This window comes from Bos indicus x Bos taurus, chromosome 25 (assembly GCF_003369695.1).
Source record: "Bos indicus x Bos taurus breed Angus x Brahman F1 hybrid chromosome 25, Bos_hybrid_MaternalHap_v2.0, whole genome shotgun sequence".
In the NCBI taxonomy this organism is placed as follows: Eukaryota; Metazoa; Chordata; class Mammalia; order Artiodactyla; family Bovidae; genus Bos; species Bos indicus x Bos taurus.
This window is the reverse complement of record NC_040100.1, coordinates 11533548-11555705: the sequence shown is the minus strand read 5'-3', so window position 1 is coordinate 11555705 and position 22158 is coordinate 11533548. Positions and strand designations below refer to the sequence as shown.

Sequence of the window (22158 nt, the reverse complement as noted above, 5' to 3'; positions counted from 1 at the left end):
CAAAGGCTTAAAATCTACCTGAGCTATGTGACCAGGAAAAAGGTCAGATTTTAATACAGCGAAAAACAGTGAGAGGGACTGAAAGAAAGAAAAAGAAGGAAAAAGAATCAAACCAACAACAAATAAGCTACAGATGCACTATATGAGTGGTGTAAAGAACTTCCAAAAAGATGGTGAGGTACTATCCCCTCCCTAAATCTTATTATTAGACCTAGAAAATCCTTTGTAACCAAGACAATTTTCAGCAGCAACAAGGAACAAATACATGTGGTCTACCAGAGTCCCATTTGGGATTCCCTCACAAAATGAATCAGTATTAAAGGAAGAATGGAAGGGATGAGGAGCTTGAGCTTTCAGGTCAGGCAGAAACAACTGCATTTCCTGCCTCTTCTGTACTGACCTTGAGCAAGCTGACTTAACCCCTCTGAGCTTCAGTGTCTTCCCACTCTAAAACGGGGATATCATTCACTTTTTCCACAGCATAGCTCCAATGAGGCAAAGAATGCAAAATTCCAAGCACAATGTCTGGCACAGAGTAAATACTAAATAAACACTAGCCCCCTTTTCTAAAATTTCTTTTCATGAAATTTTTGTGGAAATAGGTCAACTTTAAATAAGCACTACCTACCTACTGTGCAAGGATTATTGAGTAAAGGAAGCAACAATTCTAAGAGCATCAAATACCCCAGGAAGGATACATGTAGGGGGAATACAGAAACTAAAGTTAGGAAATAGAGGGAAATAAAATAATGGTTACAGGAAGGTAACTCTGGCTCTTTCTTTTCCAAAGTGCCAGTCATACCCCAAGTTTTACACAAAGAGCCATGACAGAGCACATAACAGACCAAGAAAAAATTAACAGCACTTGAACTTCCCATCAGAACCCAAATAAAACACAGAGTAAAGTGTCAGGTCAACACTTCAAAAACACCCTAAGGCTGTCCCCAACAAGCCATGGGAAAATCATTTCAAAAAATGAAATACTCTGAAACCTAAGAAGTAAAGCATTGCTCTGAGGTCAGCATTAAGGTTCTTAATAAGTTATTATTATTATTACTACTGCTATTATTATGTAGTATGTTGTTGTTATCTCTGACTCTGGAAACAGAATTGTTGCAGATAAAATTAATTCTGGGTTGAAATATAGTTAAAGGTTGGCTTTACTAGACAGGTTGGAAGACTGAGTGATTGTCAAAATATTTAGCAAATTTTATAAAGTGATCAAGGGAGCTAGAACTGTTGTGGATATGATGAGTTAAACACAGTTTTGGAATCTTTCAGATATGACTTGAAACTACTTCTAAACACAGGAAACACTTCTGGAATCACATTATATATTCGATATTTTAAAACAGTTATATTCCTTCAACTGAAGGTGACCTGGAACAATCTGGGCTATTTCTATACTAGCCTAATAAAACTAATTTTAAAACAACTGTCTAACACGGCAGGTTTTAACACTCAGGTGTGAAATCGCACCTCCCAGCACACAGGCTGAATCATCCCCCAGCCTCTCACCTGTAATTATCATTTGCTCCCTCCCCAGGTGGCTCTCAACCAACTCTTAGCTTCCCAGGTTCCTATCTGGAAGCACAAACTCCTTCTGGGGCCTCATATGCTATGAGGGTGAGAGGGAGGACAAAAGCAAGAACTTCATGCTGGCTTAGACGACTTCTGAAAATGCCTCTTTACAACACACAGCAAAAGAGCAATTTGATAAAATTAAAATACCCTTATGTCACCATGGTTAATGATATGTATTTTTCAAATAAAAAGAGTACGTTTACTTCACAGTTCCTGTAGAGGCCGGCTTCTTCCATTAAGGCCAATTCCAAAAATTTAGCAAAAGATCTTTCATCAGTTGAGAGGGCATAATTAGATGTTTTGATTAAAGCATTTTCCTCCCCTGGTTAGCAAGATATAACAGATGTCACCAACTTCCCCAATAACAATACAGCCCTGCACTTGGCATCTTTACAATTTTAAAACTGAACTGTCATATAGAAAAATTATAGCTGGGGTGTCTCCATACAATCATGACTCTGAAGTGGTTATGACATGCCTGGACTCCCCAATGGAACAGATATGGAAATCATACTCCGTATTCATAGCTGCAAGCTCTCTTTAGCATGCACTTGAAAACCAACCTCTGAAATCTGAATGATGCGGGTTTATTCAAATCACCTCCAATTACTCCTGGAAGCCCTGACCAAGTAAGGTGTGAAACCTGTACAGAGAACGCAAATCTCACAGTTACTTTCTTCTAGGAGTACACGGAGCACATGCAGAAAAGTGTCTCAGGAAAAGCAATGCCCATCTAAAGAGACTGACTCTACCAAAATCCAAACTTCTCTGCAGAGAGGAGAATCATACTTGATTTTCTTTTTTAATCATATTTTTCACAGTAAGATTCCCCAGCGCATTCACCCAACCTCAAAAAATTCAACCTACACCAATTTTGTCAACATATCCGTCCAGGGTGTAACTAGAGATAGACCTGCATTTTAAATGGAAGGCAGCCTCTCTGATTGAAGTTCAACTCAAACATCCTGGTTTAACAACTCCATTAGTGACATCAAGCACAGATCTAAAGATTACTCAGCCCCTTTGTCAGTCGCATGTGTTATTTATAGGACAGTATATCAATCATGTCTTCCCCTTATTATTTCCTACTTTCTGGTCCTAAGCTATTTGGTCTGCCAAATTAATACATTCCATTGCTGCTGCAATCTAAACAATGCTTGATAAAAGATTAATAAAATAGTTGAGTTCTCTGCAACCACAACACACACACCCAGGGAAATTCATCAATGTCTTTTTATTTGCGTATTTGGCTGACTGCCCCCTGCAGCAAATACTTAAGGCACCAATGCTCAGGTATCCTGGTTTACGGTTTGCATTTAATTCAGGGTGTCAATCTGCTTCTGTTTTAATTACATCCATCTTGATATGTTATTACAATCTCATGAAAACTTCTTTTCATTATATGAATGGCTATAAATATATACACATGACAAACAGTTGTTATACATTTTCTGGTTCAGCAATAAACAGGCAAGATGCCTTAGCCAACACGTCACGTGGATTTAATATTTTGAGTCTTTCTTCTTCAGAAGAAAAGTTTGACTGAGTCTTCAATTCAACCATACTCCAAAGTTCACTTGTTTCAAAAATGTCCTGCTACCAACGCTGGTAAGTTGCTCTGAGTCTCTGAATCACCAGGCTGAAGAAAATATTCTACCCTCAAAAAATTACATTAAAATTTTCAGTGGGCCGACATTAAGATCATCTTACATCCAAATAATTATTTTATCTGTTGGATATTCAAGGATGAGAAACTCTCATATCATCACCCTAATATTTGTTTTTTCTTTTACATCCTCATTATGGAGGGGAGGGAAGAGTGTTAAAAAAGACTAATAATGGACCTGCAGAGAAAGGCCAACCGTGCACTGGAGGAAACCAGAATGCTTTTAAAAGTTTCCTGATACTGAGCAATAATCAGAACATTTCTTAGAAAAATTGGGAATCTTTACAACCATGGGTGATCACCCTCATTTGTGGTATTTTTTTTTTCAGCCTTCCAATTGACTAAAGAAAAGCAGACAGTCCTCTAGCTTCACTGGATACCAGTGAGAGCCTCTAACTCCCAGTGTGATCTTAAGCAGGACAATTAACCCCTCTGGGCTGTGTTTTCATTTGCAAAACGAGAGGTAGAACTACAGCATTTCTAAAGACAAGTTCTGTGCCTCTAATGCTGCTCTGGCTTAGAAAGCACATCAGTCAACAATAGCTGAAGTGAAATGGATCAAAAGGCTGCTCTGAAAAACTTGAGGTCCTAACTTTAGGACAACACCCCCCTGAGGACTGTAGCTCTGGGCATTAGTCTCAAAACTGTAATTTTCCCAAATAAACTGATCGGCCTAACAAATGCGGCAGGAGCAAACTTGGAACACGCAGCAATGCAAGATACTAAATGCCTGCTTCCCTTTTGGCCCCAGAGAAAGTATATGGTCACTTGGAACTATATAAAATCATTTCTTAGAATAGCACAATTCAGGACCTTCGTTATTTTTGCCCACTGAACATGTATAGGGAGAGTGGGTGGAACACTGCAATTTCTAGTATGTGGCTGGAAAATAAGTGATAACCTAATGCTCAACTATTGTTCCATCTACATCTTTATCTCCTGAGGGTTTGGTTTTTTTTTCCCCTTCTCTTAGTTTCTAACTATGGAAAACTATTCACTAAATTGCCAGTAACATTTAGCTAGAAAGCACAGATGAACAGAGAACCTAGCAAACAACAAGTCTGTTTCAGTATAACTATCAAGAAATCACTGCAATACCAGACTCTCTTAAATCCTCTTTACAAGCTCTAAAATATCACTGCCATGAGAAACTTTGCATAAATTCAGAATGAACTTGGTGGGTTGTGCTACAGACGAGGGTAGGTGTGGAGACAAGGAAAACAATATCCTGACATCCCTCAGGAACCATCACCACTTGACCCTGGCATTGACATAAACCCTGTCCCAGAACCAGTGTGAAAGTATCAGATTTCATCCATATAATCTGTTTTCACAGGCTGTGTTTCCGTATGTAATCCAGGTCATTTCAAAATGCTTCAGTTAACAACAACCACACAGTATCTGTCTGCAATTTGAAGGCTTTCTGCCAAAAGTGAATCCCAACCTGCATTAGCCATTTTTACTTTACTTACAAACTGTGGGCTTTTTCCTTCTCCTCTTGTGACTCCATTTTACTGCACTTGGGTTTTCCTGGATCCAGAGATACGGCACTACAAGGTATGGTGGCAAATCAAAATGACAAAACGTTGCATGTACTTGGTCATTTGTGGTATTTACTCAGGCACACTCTAACCAGAGTTCAGAAATGAACGAGAAATTAGAATGATGAGCTGATAACAGTTCAGAAATCTGAAAACTGAGAAATTTACCCTCACAGTACTAACCTCAGAGTCCCTCAGACTGTCAATGTTCAAATAATGAAGGTTTGGAATTTAAAGTGTCTACATTTCATTCAGAACTTCATAAATCCATTGCCTTTTATTAACTTGCATTCATAATTTTGATGATTCGGCCTCAGTAAAGGAAGAGAAGAAAGAAAGGAGGGAAGTTGCAAGGGAGAGTGGGAAGGAGGCAGGCAGGCAATGGGTGGTGGGGAACCTACTGGACCCTAAGATGAGACTGACACGTGCACTAGGAGGTGAAATGGAGAAGGAAATGGAAACCCACTCCAGTACTCTTGCCTGGAGAATCCCATGGATGGAGGAGCCTGGTGGGCTACAGTCCATGGGGTCGCAAAGAGTCGGACACGACTGAGCGACTTCCCTTCCCTTTAGTAGGTGAAATAAAAACCTATAAAGACAGCAGCCATACCAACGATTTCAGGCTACAACTCCCCTTGCAAAATATGGAACCGAGACTGGAAAGGCCTGGCACACAGAAGCCTGTGCTTGCCTGTGCTTGCCTGTGCTTAGCTGCTCAGTCCAACTCTTTGCAACCCCATGGACTATAGCCCACCAACTCTCTGTCCATGGAACTTTTCAGGCAAGAATACTGGAGTGGGTTGCTATTTTCCTCCTCCAGGGGATCTTCCCAACCCAGGAATCAAACCTGCGTCTCCTGTATCTCCATATTACAAGCAGATTCTTTACCCCCTGAGCCATCATAGTCTCTTCCTAAGCAAGCAAAGGAACCCAGACGAAGTGAAAGCCACCCCTCCCCTCCTCAGTTACTAACAGCATCAAGAGGAACCTATTTTCTGTGACCTTAGACAGAAAGGTACTGCCTGCATACCCCCTACCCCGAAGGCTTATTAGAAAAAATTAAGGAAGAACACAGTTTAAACCTAGAAGAAGGAACACAAATTCAGGGTCTCAACAGCCTTTAATTCTATGCCCCACTTCTAGGAAAGAAAAATCTGCATTCATCTATTCATGGAACAGGTACACACTGTGTAAGAAAAACTTGTTCTGACCCAGCTAAATGTCCCTAAATTAGTTTTGATTAATTCCCATCCTGGTCTTCCAAACTTCAATTATTTGAGAGTTTTTAAATCTGACTTTTCCCCCACAACTTTCTCAAATGAATAGCTGCTATTCCATTACCTTTTCCCTGTATCAACAAAATACTGGTTTTAATCCTGACCCTGAAAAAAGTGTTGTTTCTAGAGAGAAAAAATAGCATGAGGCACTTTTACAAAGTTAGACTACATTTAGTATATTAGTGTATTACAGCATAGGGGTAAAATAAAATGTAAAAACACTAACCCACCATCCACCCTCCACACACACACACACACACACACACACTCTCTCTCTCTCTCTCTCTCTCTCATTTGCTCATTCCATATCAAAAAGTGCAGCAGACCTTATGTCCAAAGGCTTTCAAATTTAGCAAGTGTAACCTACATTATTCTTTAGTAGCTGCTCTCAACTATATGTTTTTTTAAGCTTGGGGACTTTAATCCTAGCATTCTCTCACACTACATAATTGTCATTTATTTTTGACAGCAAATAGAAATGTTGTATAGGATCTTAGAATCTTTTTATCACCTCAATGCTCCTTGAATCTCCTAGAATCATATTGAATGTTCTTTTTTTAACCCTTTTTCAATGGTGAAAGCTAGAGGAAAACACTCTCAGAAAGGATCAAAGGCTAATCACTGACTCTGTGATTCAGTTTTTAAATTTACTGATTCATGTATACCCTGTCTACTTCCAAAAAAGATATAAAGCAATTCATCTCAACAGCTAACACAAAGTGCATGGAATCACCATATCACAATATTCTACCTCATCTCACATAAATACTCCTGAAGTGATGCTCTGCCTTGTACAGTGAAATACTGAAATTCAGTTAAGTATAGTAAAATACTTGACTTCATAACCAAGCATGTTATTCACAGTCCTTTTTCCTTCTATAAACTTTCTTACCACTTAGGAACGCCTCAGATCCTAACGCTATGCAAACTGCCCAAAGTGAAATGCTGGAACTGACCCATTTACTCCATAGCACCATCCCAAACTTGCCAAGATAGGAAGCGAAAAACGCAACAAAAACACAGTTCCACAGCAGACGAAGGGTTCTGACCTTTCTTGAACGAACACTTCATACATAAGCAAGCGAAAGGCAGATAATTTAAAACCTTTATTTTAACATCAGTGTCAACCTCCTTTCTCATCCAGCCTTCTTTCCCAGCTTGCTAAAAAGCAGCAACAGAAGAAACCAGAAGGAACCAAGACAGGATAAAAACTCCCTCTGGCTGGAAGGTAGCTTGGTAGCATTAGAACTGGGCTACTATCACACTGAAAGGACCATTAATGAAAACCACTCACCAATATTCACTTCATGGTGGGGTTGCTAACAATCAATGAAAGGGCTGACACGGGGCAGGAAAAGGAAGGAGGAGAAATGGACTAATCATCATTATTTACATCTCTCATTATTTAAATCTCACACTCCCCTTGCCATTCCCACTCAAGCAGCAGCTTCCACCCTGATTTCAAACTTTTGTGCCTGGTTTTCAAGTTGTCTATCATCAGCCAACATACTCAGAGATTATCAAGTTCAAGATCTGGAAGGGACCTTTGAGATCTTTTCCAGCAATTCCCATACTGGATTATGAACTACAATGACAAGAATGAAAGTTCGGTCAAATATTAGGAAGTAAGTCACATTACATCTCTTTCTCTATCATTCAAAACTTACATACACATTACAAAAGATTTCTAATCCTTGCAGAACAAGTTACCCATTTAATTCTGTCTGGCCCATCAAGTTCCAAAATTAACTGAGCGAAGAATTGCATTTCTTGGTCTGGACACAACCTACGAACACCTGGAGAACTGTGTTTCCCTCTAGCTTGGGTATCTTTGCTTTAAAACTACTTTAAACCTCTCAACTTGTGCAAAAAGAAAAGGATTCCTTTAGAGAGTAGCTTCCCAATATCACTCAACTAGTTAGGACAGCCTGGCCTGGAAGGTGGCTACACAACCACTCTTTACTTACACCATTTTGTTCTCATTTCTACAGCCCCTCAAACCCTAGTCACTCATTTTGTTTCTATGTCTTGTTCACCATCCCCTCTTCTCAGAATCCCCTCCCCAATCCCCACTCTCTCTCTCTCTATGCAAATCACTTCAACCTACGAGGACCCATATACTCTCCAGGAAGCTGCTCAAATACTTCAGCCTATCTCACTATTCCTTCTCTGAAAGCTTACTGCACTTAGTTGGAATAAGGCATTTGAGTGCCTGTTTCAAAACTGTAAGTGCTAGACTTAATTTACCAACTGAACTGCACACTCCTTCAAAGATACTATATATATATATAACATATTATTATATATATATAGACTTCCCCCACTTCTAGAACCTTGCACATATCACACACTCCATAAATATTTGCTGAATGATACAAGAAACATGATTAATATTTTTTTAAACTGAATAAGTGAGATTTGACCACAGTAAGTTATCAGAGCCTGATATGCTGTAAGTACATCAAATTCTGTACAGCCTACTTACACTATCAATGTGTGGGTAAGCCCTGAAACACAAAGGAAATGAAGACCCCATGAAAGTCTTGGTTTGATCCTCCATCCACCAGAAATGAGTCTTCCTTCATTTTTACAAGCCTGCAAAGCTCCAACTGGCCTCCTGTCTGTTAATCCCTCCATTTCATCTCTGCTTCCCTTGGTCAGTTGTATATAAGGAGGCTCCCCTAAGAAACCAGGGCACAAGAGCCAAGTGAAGGGGAAACAAATGGATTTGCAGGTTTTCAGCCATAGTGTTCATATGGCTTCCTAATCAAGATTACACAGAAAAAAAAATGCAAATAACAGAAAGGCAATATCATCTGGCACATCAGGGTACACTGGCAGTACTAGATCCCAACATTCCCATTTATACTTTGTTTGCTGAAAACCACTTTTTAATGAGGCTTGATATCTGGGGATAGTCACTCTCATTCAAAGAATATTCAAGTAAATAGTACCATACCAAATGATAATAGTGCTGCTCAAATGCATAATGAAAAGAACACCATGTTCAACTTTAGCCTCCTCACTTACCCTCTTATCTTCTATCACAAGACTCTTCACAATCACATACTTGAACTTCAGGGCACAATTACTCAAGACAAGTGTCCCTGCAGAATACGAAACTACCTCTGCCAGTTTCACTGTATAAAGTGTGGGACTTCTCAAACTCTGTCCAAAGCTTTCATCATTTTAAATAAGAATCCAACAAGAGTGAAAAATAAATCCACATAAAAATTATGGTTCTCATTAGACAAATTTCTTATTTTTCCTCCAGTATTATGAGTAAAACCATTAGTCTGGAACAATTTTATTAGGACATTTCACTATGAGTTAGGAGCCTCTTTCTTTTTAAAGGGAAGTCAAAATCAGCCACTCAAGACAGAAACCAAACCATGGAGTCAAATGATGTGTCCATTAACACCAAAAGTATACACTCCACAGTTTGCTAGCTACTGCTCTGAATCAAGCCTAAGTTTAAAAGCCTCGCTATGCAAGCCAATATTTCTGGTTTCTTATCACAACATCATACTAGCAGCAACTCTAATGATCCGTGGTGACAACTGCTTTCATTTCTAGACACAAAAACATAGTATGTATTTAGGATAATTCTTATCATACATGATAATTCTTAACATTTACAAGTACTCTTGTATTATACATTCCTGTCCAAGTTCATAGTTTAGCTGCCTGTTTCCTAACAAACCCTCACATTTCTTAGTGATAATTCAGTAAATCTTCCAAACTGAGGACAACAGGAAACCAGAGATTTTAATGATCACCACACACATATGCCTGACTATGAAGCATGGACACAGATGTGATAAGCCACAAAGAGATCTATGCTGTCCCACAGAACCAGATATACATGATGATTTTTATTTCCCACTATATATTTTTTTAACCTGAAAAGTATATTTGCAGCTTTCCTACAAAAATTGGGACTCCTAAACACAAATGCATGTGAAGATATTTGATATTAGGGACCTGTTGTTAATTCACCTAGGTGTGATAATACTATGAGTTTGGGTGCGTTTTTTTTTTTTCCCCCCGAGTCATTACCACTTAGAAAGACAACTGTTGAACCTAGGTGGTTGTGCACCTTGGAGTTTGTTATACTGTATTTTTGGATATGTTTACATTTTTCTGTAAAGTTTAAAGAAACTTTTTTAAAAGTTAGACCTGTATAACCAGAGATATGCAAATGATATTCAGATATGAAGGTATTATAATATTCAGCTAACCAAAGTAACCTGGGTTTTGAATCTAGAAAAACAGCAGAAAAATAATCACAGCAAGAAAAGGAATAGTATTAATGGTACACTTCAAATTTGGTCTTCTTTAAAAATTAGAAGTTTTTTACACCCAAAAGAAACTAGAATGGGCAAATTTTCTGTCAAAAGCCAAATGGATAGATACACAAGCCCATCAAGTATTTATTAAAAGTAAAACCACCAAAAATAACTGCATGTGCTATATTTATCTTTACTTGACCTTCAAAAAGGTTTGTGGAAATCTGCAGGCCCCTCTTGCTTACTTACTGTGAGGGGCCACACAGAGCCCAGGATAACCATGCTGGCAGCAAAACCACTTGTAAGCAGCTCTTACAAACAGTGTCCTAAACCAACCACTGATAACAATCAAATTTTAGGCAGCACTTTCTAATTCACATACTAGAATACATACTACCATTTCAATTCCTATTTTAAAGCGAGAGAGAGACAGAGAGAAAGAAGTCACACTGTTCAGTACCCTCCCCACATTGGCAAAGTTGAAGCCACAGTTAGAATTATCCTAATAAGTGGTGAGCCTCAACACTCAAAAGAACTATGTAAGATCCATTTTAGTCAATAAAGTACCAGTTCTAGAACCAGAGGATAACTGATTCAATCACTAATATCAAAATCTATGGCCACCAACACCACCACTCTCCATTCCTCCCCAACCACTGGCCACCATCCACCACCATAACCACCAGGAGCCCAACCAAAAAGCAGTTCAAACAGAAAAGAATAACCCTAACAGGAAGGCTTCCTTTTAAAAAAATGTTTAAACTTGACACCCAAACACACACACACACACACACACACACACACACACACAGCAATCTAAACCTGCACAGTTACTGCATGTGAGATCTAAGCTGTCATCAACAAAGATTGCATTTGAGCACTGCAAACAATACCATAATAACAGCAATAACCAAAGGGAAAGGGAAAAGTTTCTTTCAGGAACCTCACACCATCACATCAGGTGCAGGAAACCCTAGAAACCAACTCCTATCTTGGTTTTGTGCTTAAGAAAGGTGGACCAACTCTGCAGAATCTCCAAGCGCCTGTGTGTGTGGTGTGTTGGGGGTGGGGAGAGGAAGATGGGGGAGGAGAAAAGGGGGTTATTTATACATGCCAGTGACCCATGCCAGTACCAAACCAGATCCGTCCAGGTGAAGAGAGTTTCCCTCTGACCCCCGGACAATCTCCCTCTACTTGCCCCCCTCCCCACCAACACCCCCAGGAGCCCTTTAGCTGGCAGGAAAATGTGCATTTGGAAATCAACGCTGCAGGTGCCCAAGGAATAAAGAAAGATACACATAGATATATACACACACACAAAGCCAATCAGAAAGAAAAAGAAAACACAAAAAAAGGAAAAGGAGAGGGACAATTGGGTGACAAGCCCTTCAGATACCAGCTAGGATTTTATTCTTTCCTCCGACCCGTCCTCCCTGGTGGACCTTTTACTGTCTTTTAACCGAATTGTTCATATACACACACATGTGCATGTTATGTGTATAAATAATATCACAATTAACCCTTTCCGTAATAGAGCCCCGAACGGAATACTGAAAGATATTCCATCCTTTCCTCTCCTCCCTCCTCTCCTCCCTCCTTTCTCCCAACCAGGAGAAAACGCCCCCTTCCCCAGCTTCACCAAAAAAAGAAAAGAAAAAAGGAAAGAAAGAAAAAAGAAATGAAAAAAAGAGGGGTAGAGGAAGGGGGCAAAGAACCACAAAACCCCGTCAGTCTCCGGTCCCGAGGACACCCAGGAAAGGTCTGTACTACACAGACACACACACACAGGGACATATGGCTCTGTAGAAAGCACACAGAGAACCGTCCACAGGCGCCCCAAACCCAGCAAAGAGACTTCCACCAGCCAAGAAGCCATGATTGGGGAGGGAGAGGAGGAAGCAATAAGGGCAGAGCTCTCCGTGGAGGGGGGCGCATTGTTGTGATGCCTGAACCCCTTTCTTTCTGCCCATCTGCTGTGGAGGGGGTGCGGGGAGGAGGCGCAAGGGGAAGGCGAGCGAGAACGAGGAGACCAGGAGACCAGGCACGGCTTGGCGATTCCCTCCTGCTGCCTGTCTACCCGCGCCCCCAGCTACCCCCCCCCGCCCCAACAATAAGACCTCAGCCTAGACAGACAGACAGACAGCCAGACCGACCGGAGCGCGGCGGGGGGAGGCAGCAGAGCCGAGCACAGCCGAGGAGGGAGGGGGTCGTGCCTATAAAGGGAAACCGGGGGGGAGGGGGGTCCCCCTTACCTCCAGCGCTTCAAAAGTGACAAAGCTGGTCATGGCAAATCCATCAATGATGTCCTCTTCGGCCGAGGTGGACTCTCGCCGCTTCCTCCGCGGGGGTCTGGGCCGGGACGGGGCGGAGGACGGGGGCTTCCCATTGTCTTCCTTGTCGGAGCCCGACGACGAGGCGAGCGAGGGCGCCCGGGTCCGGCCGGCCCCGCCGCCGCCGGCCGCGCCGGCCCCCAGCCCGCCCCGGGAGCGCCTCTCCCGGTCTCGCTGTGACCGCGACCGCCGCTTTTTGCGGAGTCCATGGCCCCGCGTCGGGCCATCCATGGCTCTGCCGCGCCGGGGTCTCCCCGCTCGCTGCCTGCCCGCCACAGGCTCCGGCCGCGGCCGCACAAAAAAATTGACACCAACCCCTCCCTCCCCCTTCTCGGCTTCCCTCCGCCCCGAGGAGGGCGCGGGGGAGACGGCGGCCGAAAGAAGGGAGAGTGGGGAAGAAAGAGAGGAGAAAGAAAAGGGGGAAGGGGCGGAGAGAGGGAGGAGGGACGGGAGCGAGGGCGAGAGGCGAGGAGCCCAAGTGCGGGGCTGCCCACAGCACCGAGGGTCGGAGATTCCTGTGAGCAGCGCCGAGCAAAGTAATGGCTGAACACACAGGTCTCCTTTAGAGGGGAAAAAAAAAAAAATAACTCACCAAGCAGGCAATAAATCAGAATAGCGGAATGCTTTGATCAAGAGACTGGGAGGCTCCGGGGAGCCCTCCCCGCAGCCATTCTCCGCCGCGCCCCCCGCCCCCCGAAAACGCCTGCCCGCCCCCCGCGACTCCAAATCCGGCCCGAAAAAGGTCGCGGGAAAAGTGGGGGCAATGAACTTCACCCGCCCCTCGCGCAGGAAAACACCCCCGCCGCCTCTCACACACGCCTCAGAGAAAACTCACTCCCTGGCTCCAAAATTTTTAAGAAATGCATCCAGGGGAGGCCAAGGCTTCCGAGGGACCTGAGAGGGACGAGACCCCCCAGAGAGGGGAGCATAATAATGAAATAATTAGGAGGGGAGAGGGCGAAACTGGAAGCGGTGGAGGAAGGGAAGGAGGATGCTGGAGCAGTTGTGGGGTTTGCTTTTCGGGCTCGGAGGGGGAAGGAAAGGGAGATGAAAGAAGAGAAGAAACAGCCCCTGACGCTGCCACCCACCTCCCCCCACCTCAAAAAAATATTTTTTCCAGTCCCAAAGAAGAGGTCACCCTTCCTCAAAAAAAGGGAGGGGGGCAGTCAGTCAGTCGACGAGGAAAGCAGAAAGAAATCTCCAGCGGGAGAGACGCCGGTGTGCCGCCGCCGCCGCTGCCTCTTCTCTTCGCCCAGCCTGAAGGGAGAAGCGCGGCCAGGAAGCGCCGGGAACGCCGCTCTCGCTGCCGCCGCTAACGCTGCCACAGATGCCGCCGCGAGAGCCCCGATCCGGAGGGTGCACGGCGTGTCCGCGGGCGGCTGCAGCGGGAGCCCGGGCACGGCCCCATCCTCCGCCCGCCCGCCTCGCTCAGCTCCCGCTCCTCCCCCTCCGCGGCCGGCCCACTGCCGCGCCGCCGCCGCCGCCCGCCTCAGCCCAGCCCGGCGCCCGCCCGCGCGCGCCGCGCGCACGCGCACCGCCCTCCCCGCGCCTCGCTCGGCGCGCGCTCCCGCCCCCGCGGCCCCGGCCGGCTGGATCACGTGGCCGGCCGGGCTCCCTCCGCCCCCGCCCCCTCCCCAGTTGTAGAGTGTGTAGAAAGCACAAGGCTGGGGGCTGGCCGCGCTCGCGAGCCCAGGGCATGCGCGCTGGGGCGGCCGGGCCTGCGCACTGGGGGCGGAGGCGAGCCGGGAGCGGGGCGTGAGGGCGGCTTGGGGGCGTGGAGGGGTCAGTTAGCTCGGGGTTTACTGCGACCCGCCAGAGTTGGCGCGCGAGGGTGTGGGAGCCGCGGAATGTTCCCGCCAGTCGCGCTGGGGACGCCGTGCGGGCCGCTGTCACCAGTCTACCCCGCGCGCCCAGCTCCGCGCCCCCCGCGCGCTCCTCGGGACACTTGTCCTTGGACCCCCTACCCCAGGCCCGCGGGAGGCGCTGGGGCCGCCTTCTGCAGAGGCCCCTAGGGTGTTTTCCTAGGGCGACTTGAGCAGCGAGGGAAGGAGGGATTTCAGAGAGGGGTTACGGGGGGGTGGCGGAAGGAGTCCCCCAGATGGGGGGTTGCAACTGCAAGCGATAAAAAAGCGAGCGGGTGCCGAAGTGCGGACCTCTGCTCCGCTGGGGGGCACTGGGTGGGAGGCCCCACCGCAGAGTTGGAAACTTTGTTCCCACGTGGTAGCACAGCGAGTGGCCGAGTGACCCAGCACCCGAATGACCTCTGAGCCCTCCTAGCCTGCGGGGTTGGGGGGCGGGGGGAGCCTAGAGACGCGCGAGCTGCTTCGGAGCGGGGAGCGAGCGTCCAGGGACCGAACTTGAACCTCGACTGCCGCCTCCGAGGGCGCGGAGGCGGGGCTGGAGGGGTGGGGACCGCCCCTGACCGAGGACCCGTTAGACACGCAAAACGCAGCCCCTGCCACAGAGGAGTTCCTTTATTTGTGGAGAAGGGAGAGGGGTCCCTGCTTTTCCTGTCACTGTGCTTCATCCTGCCGCAAAGTAGCTAATGTTTATAAAAAAACTTGTATTAAGAGTTGACTGCAGCCCAGAATCAATCAACAAATGCGACTAGCCTTTCTAGGTAATATAGCTGTACATTTTTCGGGGCACTGGAATTTCTGATACGGATCAGAAAGACGTCGACAGTCCTTTCTCCCCAGCCTGTTAGTTACCCACGTCACTTTATGTCCAGGCATATAAACACCATGGCATATCACCCCATACCCCCAGTACCCTACACTTGGGAAGGAAGAAAAGGAAAATGACCCGATGTTTTTTAATTGCCCTCAATGAATCAGGCACCGTACCGGACGCTTTGTTCATGATTTCTCCTCTTTAGACTCTAAATATGCACTTTTTTATTAGTACAACTGGAAGGAGGTGGAAAAGACAAAGGACATGGCAACCTGACGTACGCAAGATTTATTCATTCATTTCTTCATTTAACACTGATCAGGGTCTGTTATGTACCAGGCACAGGTGCTGAGAATACAGTGGTGCAGAAAATATACAAGGTCTTCCTTCTTGGATCTTAATGTTCTAGCAGAAAAACCTCACTCATCTTGCACTTAAAACAATTTAATTCAAATGACAATGGTCATTTCCTTAAGGCACAACTTGTTCAGTCCCCACAACTTGTTCAAAAGTCCCCAGGTATGGACTTTTATGAAATTGAGGTAGAGGGTGGGACAGGACAGGATTAGGGGATGGTGGCCACCAAGAAGCAAGAGCAAAGAGAAGCAAACACTAAACCGGGAATAAGATTCTAGCTTGATGTCTGTGCCGGAAACAAACCATTTGACTTTAGGCAAGACTGTTAAATGACTAGTTTTGTAAGTCAAAAGAGGTTCAATTAAATGTTCAGAAAGTCCCCTTTCAGGTCTACCTCTGGCCTTATCAAAAGGAGACTGACTGCTTAATTTCTTGAAACTAGTAACTGATAAATGGGATCTGATGCAATTTATCAGGAACAGGGTGCCACCTTCCAAAATTACCTAAGATAACTGAATCTGCTGCCCCTAAAGCCATTAACTAAAACAGTACCTCGGTACACAGTGAAACTTCTGTGGTAACTCTCAGGCATTGTCACAGCAGCTGCTGAAATCCACCCTGATGTTATCAAGCACATTCCTAGAAAAGAAAAGAAAAAAGGGGGGCAGGGGGCAAGGTCTCTGTCATTTAAAACAAGAATCTGGGCTTATTTTTAGTATTTTTAAGAATGTGGAACATAAATACTGGTAAGTTTCAAAGAAAACTAGGAGCTAATGTCCTTACAGTCGCTTTTCAACAACTTTGGGGGTTGGGTTGAGGAAAGTGTGAAATTGGCAAATATAATAAAAAGTATAATACTAGTGACTTTCCAGAGTAGCCCTTGGCAGTCTTATCTTTAAAGAGTAAAGTCTGGTGGGGGAAAAAATGGATGTTAATGCACTGCATCCAAGAACCTTGCCTCTGGCAAGAGTAATTTGCAAATGCATTTTGGGATAATGTTTAAATGATTTTTTTTCAGGGTCCAAGTGTAATGCTCCCTGGAATTGGTAATGCCTTTTGGGTCAGAGTCTCAATTTTCTTCCATCAGAGAATTAAAACTGTGGATTATATTGCCCATATTTGTTTCAGATTCTCCATATTGTCTATGTTGTAAAAGCTAATGATTAATAACCACCATATAATAACCTAAGCACTTACTATGTGCCAGTCGTTGTGCTAACTTGCATTAAAATAAATATCTCACTTAAGTCTCATATTTTGAGAAAGATTTTATTATACCTATTACACAGATAAGTAAGCTGAAGCTTAAGAAGTTTAAGCACAAAGTGGTATGACTCTTTTATAAGCTAAATTTGGTCTGAGTGACTCCAAAAGTTGTTCTCATAATGGTTATACTGAAATGCCTTCCTCAGAATGATTCCTCAAAAGATCAAAGACTGTGTCTACTAAAGTTAAACACATGAAGATGCTTTGGCCCAGAAATTCATTTCCTAGGCATAAACCAATATCAAATATATACCAAAAGATATCTATTAAACAGCTCAGAGCAACATTATTTATCATAACCCTCAAAGTGGAAAACAACCAGAGTGTTCATTGACAGTAAAGTAGATAAATAGTGATATATAATGGAACACTATACATCACTAAGAATGAACAATTTGCTTCTAAATGCAGTAATATATATGAATCTCATAAATATGATGCTAAATAAAAAAGTGAGACGTACAAGAGTTTGTTTTCTACAAAAACAAGCAAAACTCATTTGTGCTATTGGAAGTTAAGCTAGTGGTTACCCTTGAAGAGAGCTAATGACTGAGAGGGGCCATAAATTGGTCATGTTCTGTTTCCTGGGCTTGGTGTTGGTTGCACATGTGTGCTCAGTGTGTAAAACTTCATCAAATTACACGTCTTTCTATGTATATTACCCTTAGACAGCAAAAAAAAAAAATTAATCCTATGTGGGGATATTGTTTGTGTACATATGAGTACTTCACTACCCAAATGCTCATCAACAGTAATATGGATAAATAAGCTATGGTTTATTCACACAACACCACTCAGTATGACTATATGAGAGAATACTGCAAGTGAACCAAAATAAAGCATAGCATATTATCAGATTTCTTATTAGGCACAACAAACGATAAAGCTTAAACTTGAAATGGGCAGCTTGAATTAGCTGGTAAGTCGTATCAGCAAAAGCTTCGGTGAATTCTTAGCTAAAAGAATGTAGTTGATGAAGAGTAAAGCTAAAAAAAATAATTCCAAAAGAGGTTGCTTGTTTAGCAGGGAAGACATTCAAGTACTTCTGGAATACACAAAGGAAAAAACTTACATCTGAGTTCAGGAATAAACTACTTAACCCAGGAGAGCCTCTCCAGTTGTGCAATCTTTTATTTGAATCAATGATTAATACTCAAACTACATCTTGAACATTCAACCTTGGCTAGTCAGAGAATACCATTATAGCTCAACAACTGAACTATACTCTGAGCCTCCCAACGCAGCAGTAGCTATTTTTTTTGGTATCAGATTTTCTAAATTACTATATTTTTATATCCTTCTAAGTCTTGCACTTTGTACTCTGCCAACATGGCAATTATTAATACATTCTTCTTGATATTACATACTGGTATATAATGTTTGAGTTTAATTTATTAGGAAAATTGATTTTTAACTCAAGGCACTAAGGTTTATGTTTTGGTCGTTAATAACTTTCAGTTGCATACTTTGTGTGTGTGTCTGCCCCGAGACCAAGGTAGAACTAGGCTGGTTAATGGACCTAACTACACCATTTCCAAATGAGCAAATAAGGAGACTAACACATTTAATGTCCCTCTTTAACACTCATAAGTCGTTTTTAATAATAACTATTCCTAGGCAGAAGTGATAGCTTGCATTAACTGACAGATAGCCCATCAGCAGTAACATTGTTGTAACTTTGCCCTAATTATCACCTGCTGTTTTAATTCTTTTCTGTGCTGGAAGTTGTTTTTCAAACTGCAGTTTTAATGTGCAAAAAAAGTGGGGGGAGAAAACATGTAGTTCAATTTGCTATATGTTGTGCTGCTTTCGTAATATTATATAATAAACTTTCATCATCTCTGCAGGTGGCCCCTGATGACTTACACGTTGCTCAACCCATAATCTTGAGACTCTGCCACATGAACCCAATGAAAGATACCTGCTGGTGACCACATGATGGTCACATGAAAGGTAGTTCTGGCAAATTTAACAAGCTTTAGATTTTCACAAAACCAATTAATCTTCCCATCCCTTCTTAGGGCAATCCTTTCTACTTGAAGAGTCACTGACATGGTCAGGTGGTGAAATTGATGGATAATCATAAGAAAAAATTTAAATGACTCTTTAATGCTACCAATGGGAGATCTCTGTATTTACTACTGATTATAATGACCTTTCAGATGAGTTTCTCAATTGGATTTGGTAGATGACTTGTGATGATTCATGATTTTATTTTTATTTGAAGAGCCCAAGGTAAGAGAAACCCAAGTAAGATGGTAGGTGTTGCAAGAGGGCATCAGAGGGCAAACACACTAAAACCATACTCACAGAAAACTAGTCAGTCTAATCACACTAGGACCACAGCCTTGTCTAACTCAATGAAACTAAGCCATGCCCGTGGGGCAACCCAAGATGGGCGGGTCATGGTGGAGAGATCTGACAGAATGTGGTCCTCTGGAGAAGGGAATGGCCAACCACTTCAGTATTCTTGCCTTGAGAACCCCATGAACAGTATGAAAAGGCAAAATGATAGGATACTGAAAGTGAAACTCCCCAGGTCAGTAGGTGCCCAATATGCTACTGGAAATCAGTGGAGACATAACTCCAGAAAGAATGAAGGGATGGAGCCAAAGCAAAAAGAATACCCAGCTGTGGATGTGACTGGTGATAGAAGCAAGGTCCGATGCTGTAAAGAGCAATGTTGCATAGGAACCTGGAATGTCAGGTCCATGAATCAAGGCAAATTGGAAGTGGTCAAACAAGAGATGGCAAGAGTGAATGTCAACATTCTAGGAATCAGAGAACTGAAATGGACTGGAATGGGTGAATTTAACTCAGATGACCATTATATCTACTACTGCGGGCAGGAATCCCTCAGAAGAAATGGAGTAGCCATCGTGGTCAACAAAAGAGTCCAAAATGCAGTACTTGGATGCAATCTCAAAAATGACAGAATGATCTCTGTTCATTTCCAAGGCAAACCATTCAATATCACAGTAATCCAAGTCTATGCCCCAACTGTGGGGATGGTCTTGATCCCTGTCTCCTGTACAATGTCATGAACCTCATTCCATAGCTCATCAGGCACTCTATCTATCAGATCTAGGCCCTTAAATCTATTTCTCACTTCCACTGTATAATCATAAGGGATTTGAAAGAAATAGAGGAAAACAACAGAATGGGAAAGACTAGAGATCTCTTCAAGAAAATCAGAGATACCAAAGGACCATTTCATGCAAAGATGGGCTTGATAAAGGACAGAAATGGTATGGACCTAACAGAAGCAGAAGCTATTAAGAAGAGATGGCAAGAATACACAGAAGAACTGTACAAAAAAGATCTTCATGACCCAGATGATCATGATGGTGTGATCACTGGCCTAGAGCCAGACATCCTGGAATGTGAAGTCAAGTGGGCCTTAGAAAGCATCACTACAAACAAAGCTAGTGGAGGTGACAGAATTCCAGTCGAGCTATTCCAAATCCTTAAAGATGATGCTGTGAAAGTGCTGCACTCAATATGCCAGCAAATTTGGAAAACTCAGCAGTGGGCAGAGGACTGGAAAAGGTCAGTTTTCATTCCAATCCCAAAGAAAGGCAACACCAAAGAATGCTCAAACTACTGCACAATTGCACTCATCTCACACTCTAGTAAAGTAATGCTCAAAATTCTCCAAGCCAGGCTTCAGCAATATGTGAACCATGAACTTCCTGATGTTCAAGCTGGTTTTAGAAAAGGCAGAGGAACCAGAGATCAAATTGCCAACATCCGCTGGGTCATGGAAAAAGCAAGAGAGTTCCAGAAAAACATCTATTTCTGCTTTATTGACTATGCCAAAGCCTTTGACTGTGTGGATCACAATAAACTATAGAAAATTCTGAAAGAGATGGGAATACCAGACCACCTGACCTGCCTCTTGAGAAACCTCTATGCAGGTCAGGAGGCAACAGTTAGAACTGGACATGGGACAACAGACTGGTTCCAAATAGGAAAAGGAGTACATCAAGGCTGTATATTGTCACCCTGTTTATTTAACTTATATGCAGAGTACATCATGAGAAACGCTGGACTGGAAGAAACACAAGCTGGAATCAAGATTGCCGGGAGAAATATCAATAACCTCAGATATGCAGATGACACCACCCTTATGGCACAAAGTGAAGAGGAACTCAAAAGCCTCTTGATGAAAGTGAAAGTGGAGAGTGAAAAAGTTGGCTTAAAGCTCAACATTCAGAAAACGAAGATCATGGCATCTGATCCCATCACTTCATGGGAAATAGATGGGGAAACAGTGGAACAGTGTCAGACTTTATTTTTTGGGGCTCCAAAATCACTGCAGATGGTGACTGCAGCCATGAAATTAAAAGACGCTTACTCCTTGAAAGGAAGGTTATGACCAACCTGGATAGCATATTCAAAAGTAGAGACATTACTTTGCCAACAAAGGTCTGTCTAGTCAAGGCTATGGTTTTTCCTGTGGTCATGTATGGATGTGAGAGTTGGACTGTGAAGAAGGCTGAGTGCCAAAGAATTGATGCTTTTGAACTGTGGTGTTGAAGAAGACTCTTGAGAGTCCCTTGGACTGCAAGGAGATCCAACCAGTGCATTCTGAAGGAGATCAGCCCTGGGATTTCTTTGGAAGGAATGATGCTAAAGCTGAAACTCCAGTACTTTGGCCACCTCGTGCGAAGAGTTGACTCATTGGAAAAGACTCTGATGCTGGGAGGGATTGGGGGCAGGAGGAGAAGGGGAGGACAGAGGATGAGATGGCTGGATGGCATCACTGACTCAATGGACATGAGTCTGAGTGAACTCCGGGAGTTGGTGATGGACAGGGAGGCCTGGAGTGCTGCGATTCATGGGGTTGCAAAGAGTCGGACACGACTGAGCAACTGATCTGATCTGATAGATCTAAAAGGATCAGATTCAGATAACATCTTGATTGAAGAAATTATCAATCCTTTGGAATTACATGAAGAATATAACAAATTATAGTCCAGACCCATTTACAAGCACATATTTACAAAGCCTGCTCAGTGGTAAAGAATCCGAGGTTCTATCCCCAGGTCAGGAAGATTCCCTGGAGAAAGAAATAGCAACCCACTCCCTTATTCTTGTCTGGGAAATCCCACAGACAGAGGAGCCTGGTGAACTACAGTCCATGAGGTCTCAAAGAGTCGGACGCAACTGACA

The 22158-nt window shown here is 43.4% G+C and overlaps 1 protein-coding gene across 1 annotated transcript in view; it reads right to left on the bottom strand.

Annotated features, from left to right (window-relative positions):
• AUTS2 (AUTS2, activator of transcription and developmental regulator) overlaps positions 1-13792 on the bottom strand; it is a 1215803-nt gene extending 1202011 nt beyond the window's left edge. Inside the window, exon 1 of the mRNA XM_027527575.1 lies at positions 12610-13792. Coding sequence (XP_027383376.1) covers positions 12610-12918 — 309 coding nt within the window. The 5' untranslated portion in view covers positions 12919-13792. The remainder of the gene's footprint in view (positions 1-12609) is intronic.
• Positions 13793-22158: the final 8366 nt, after the last annotated feature.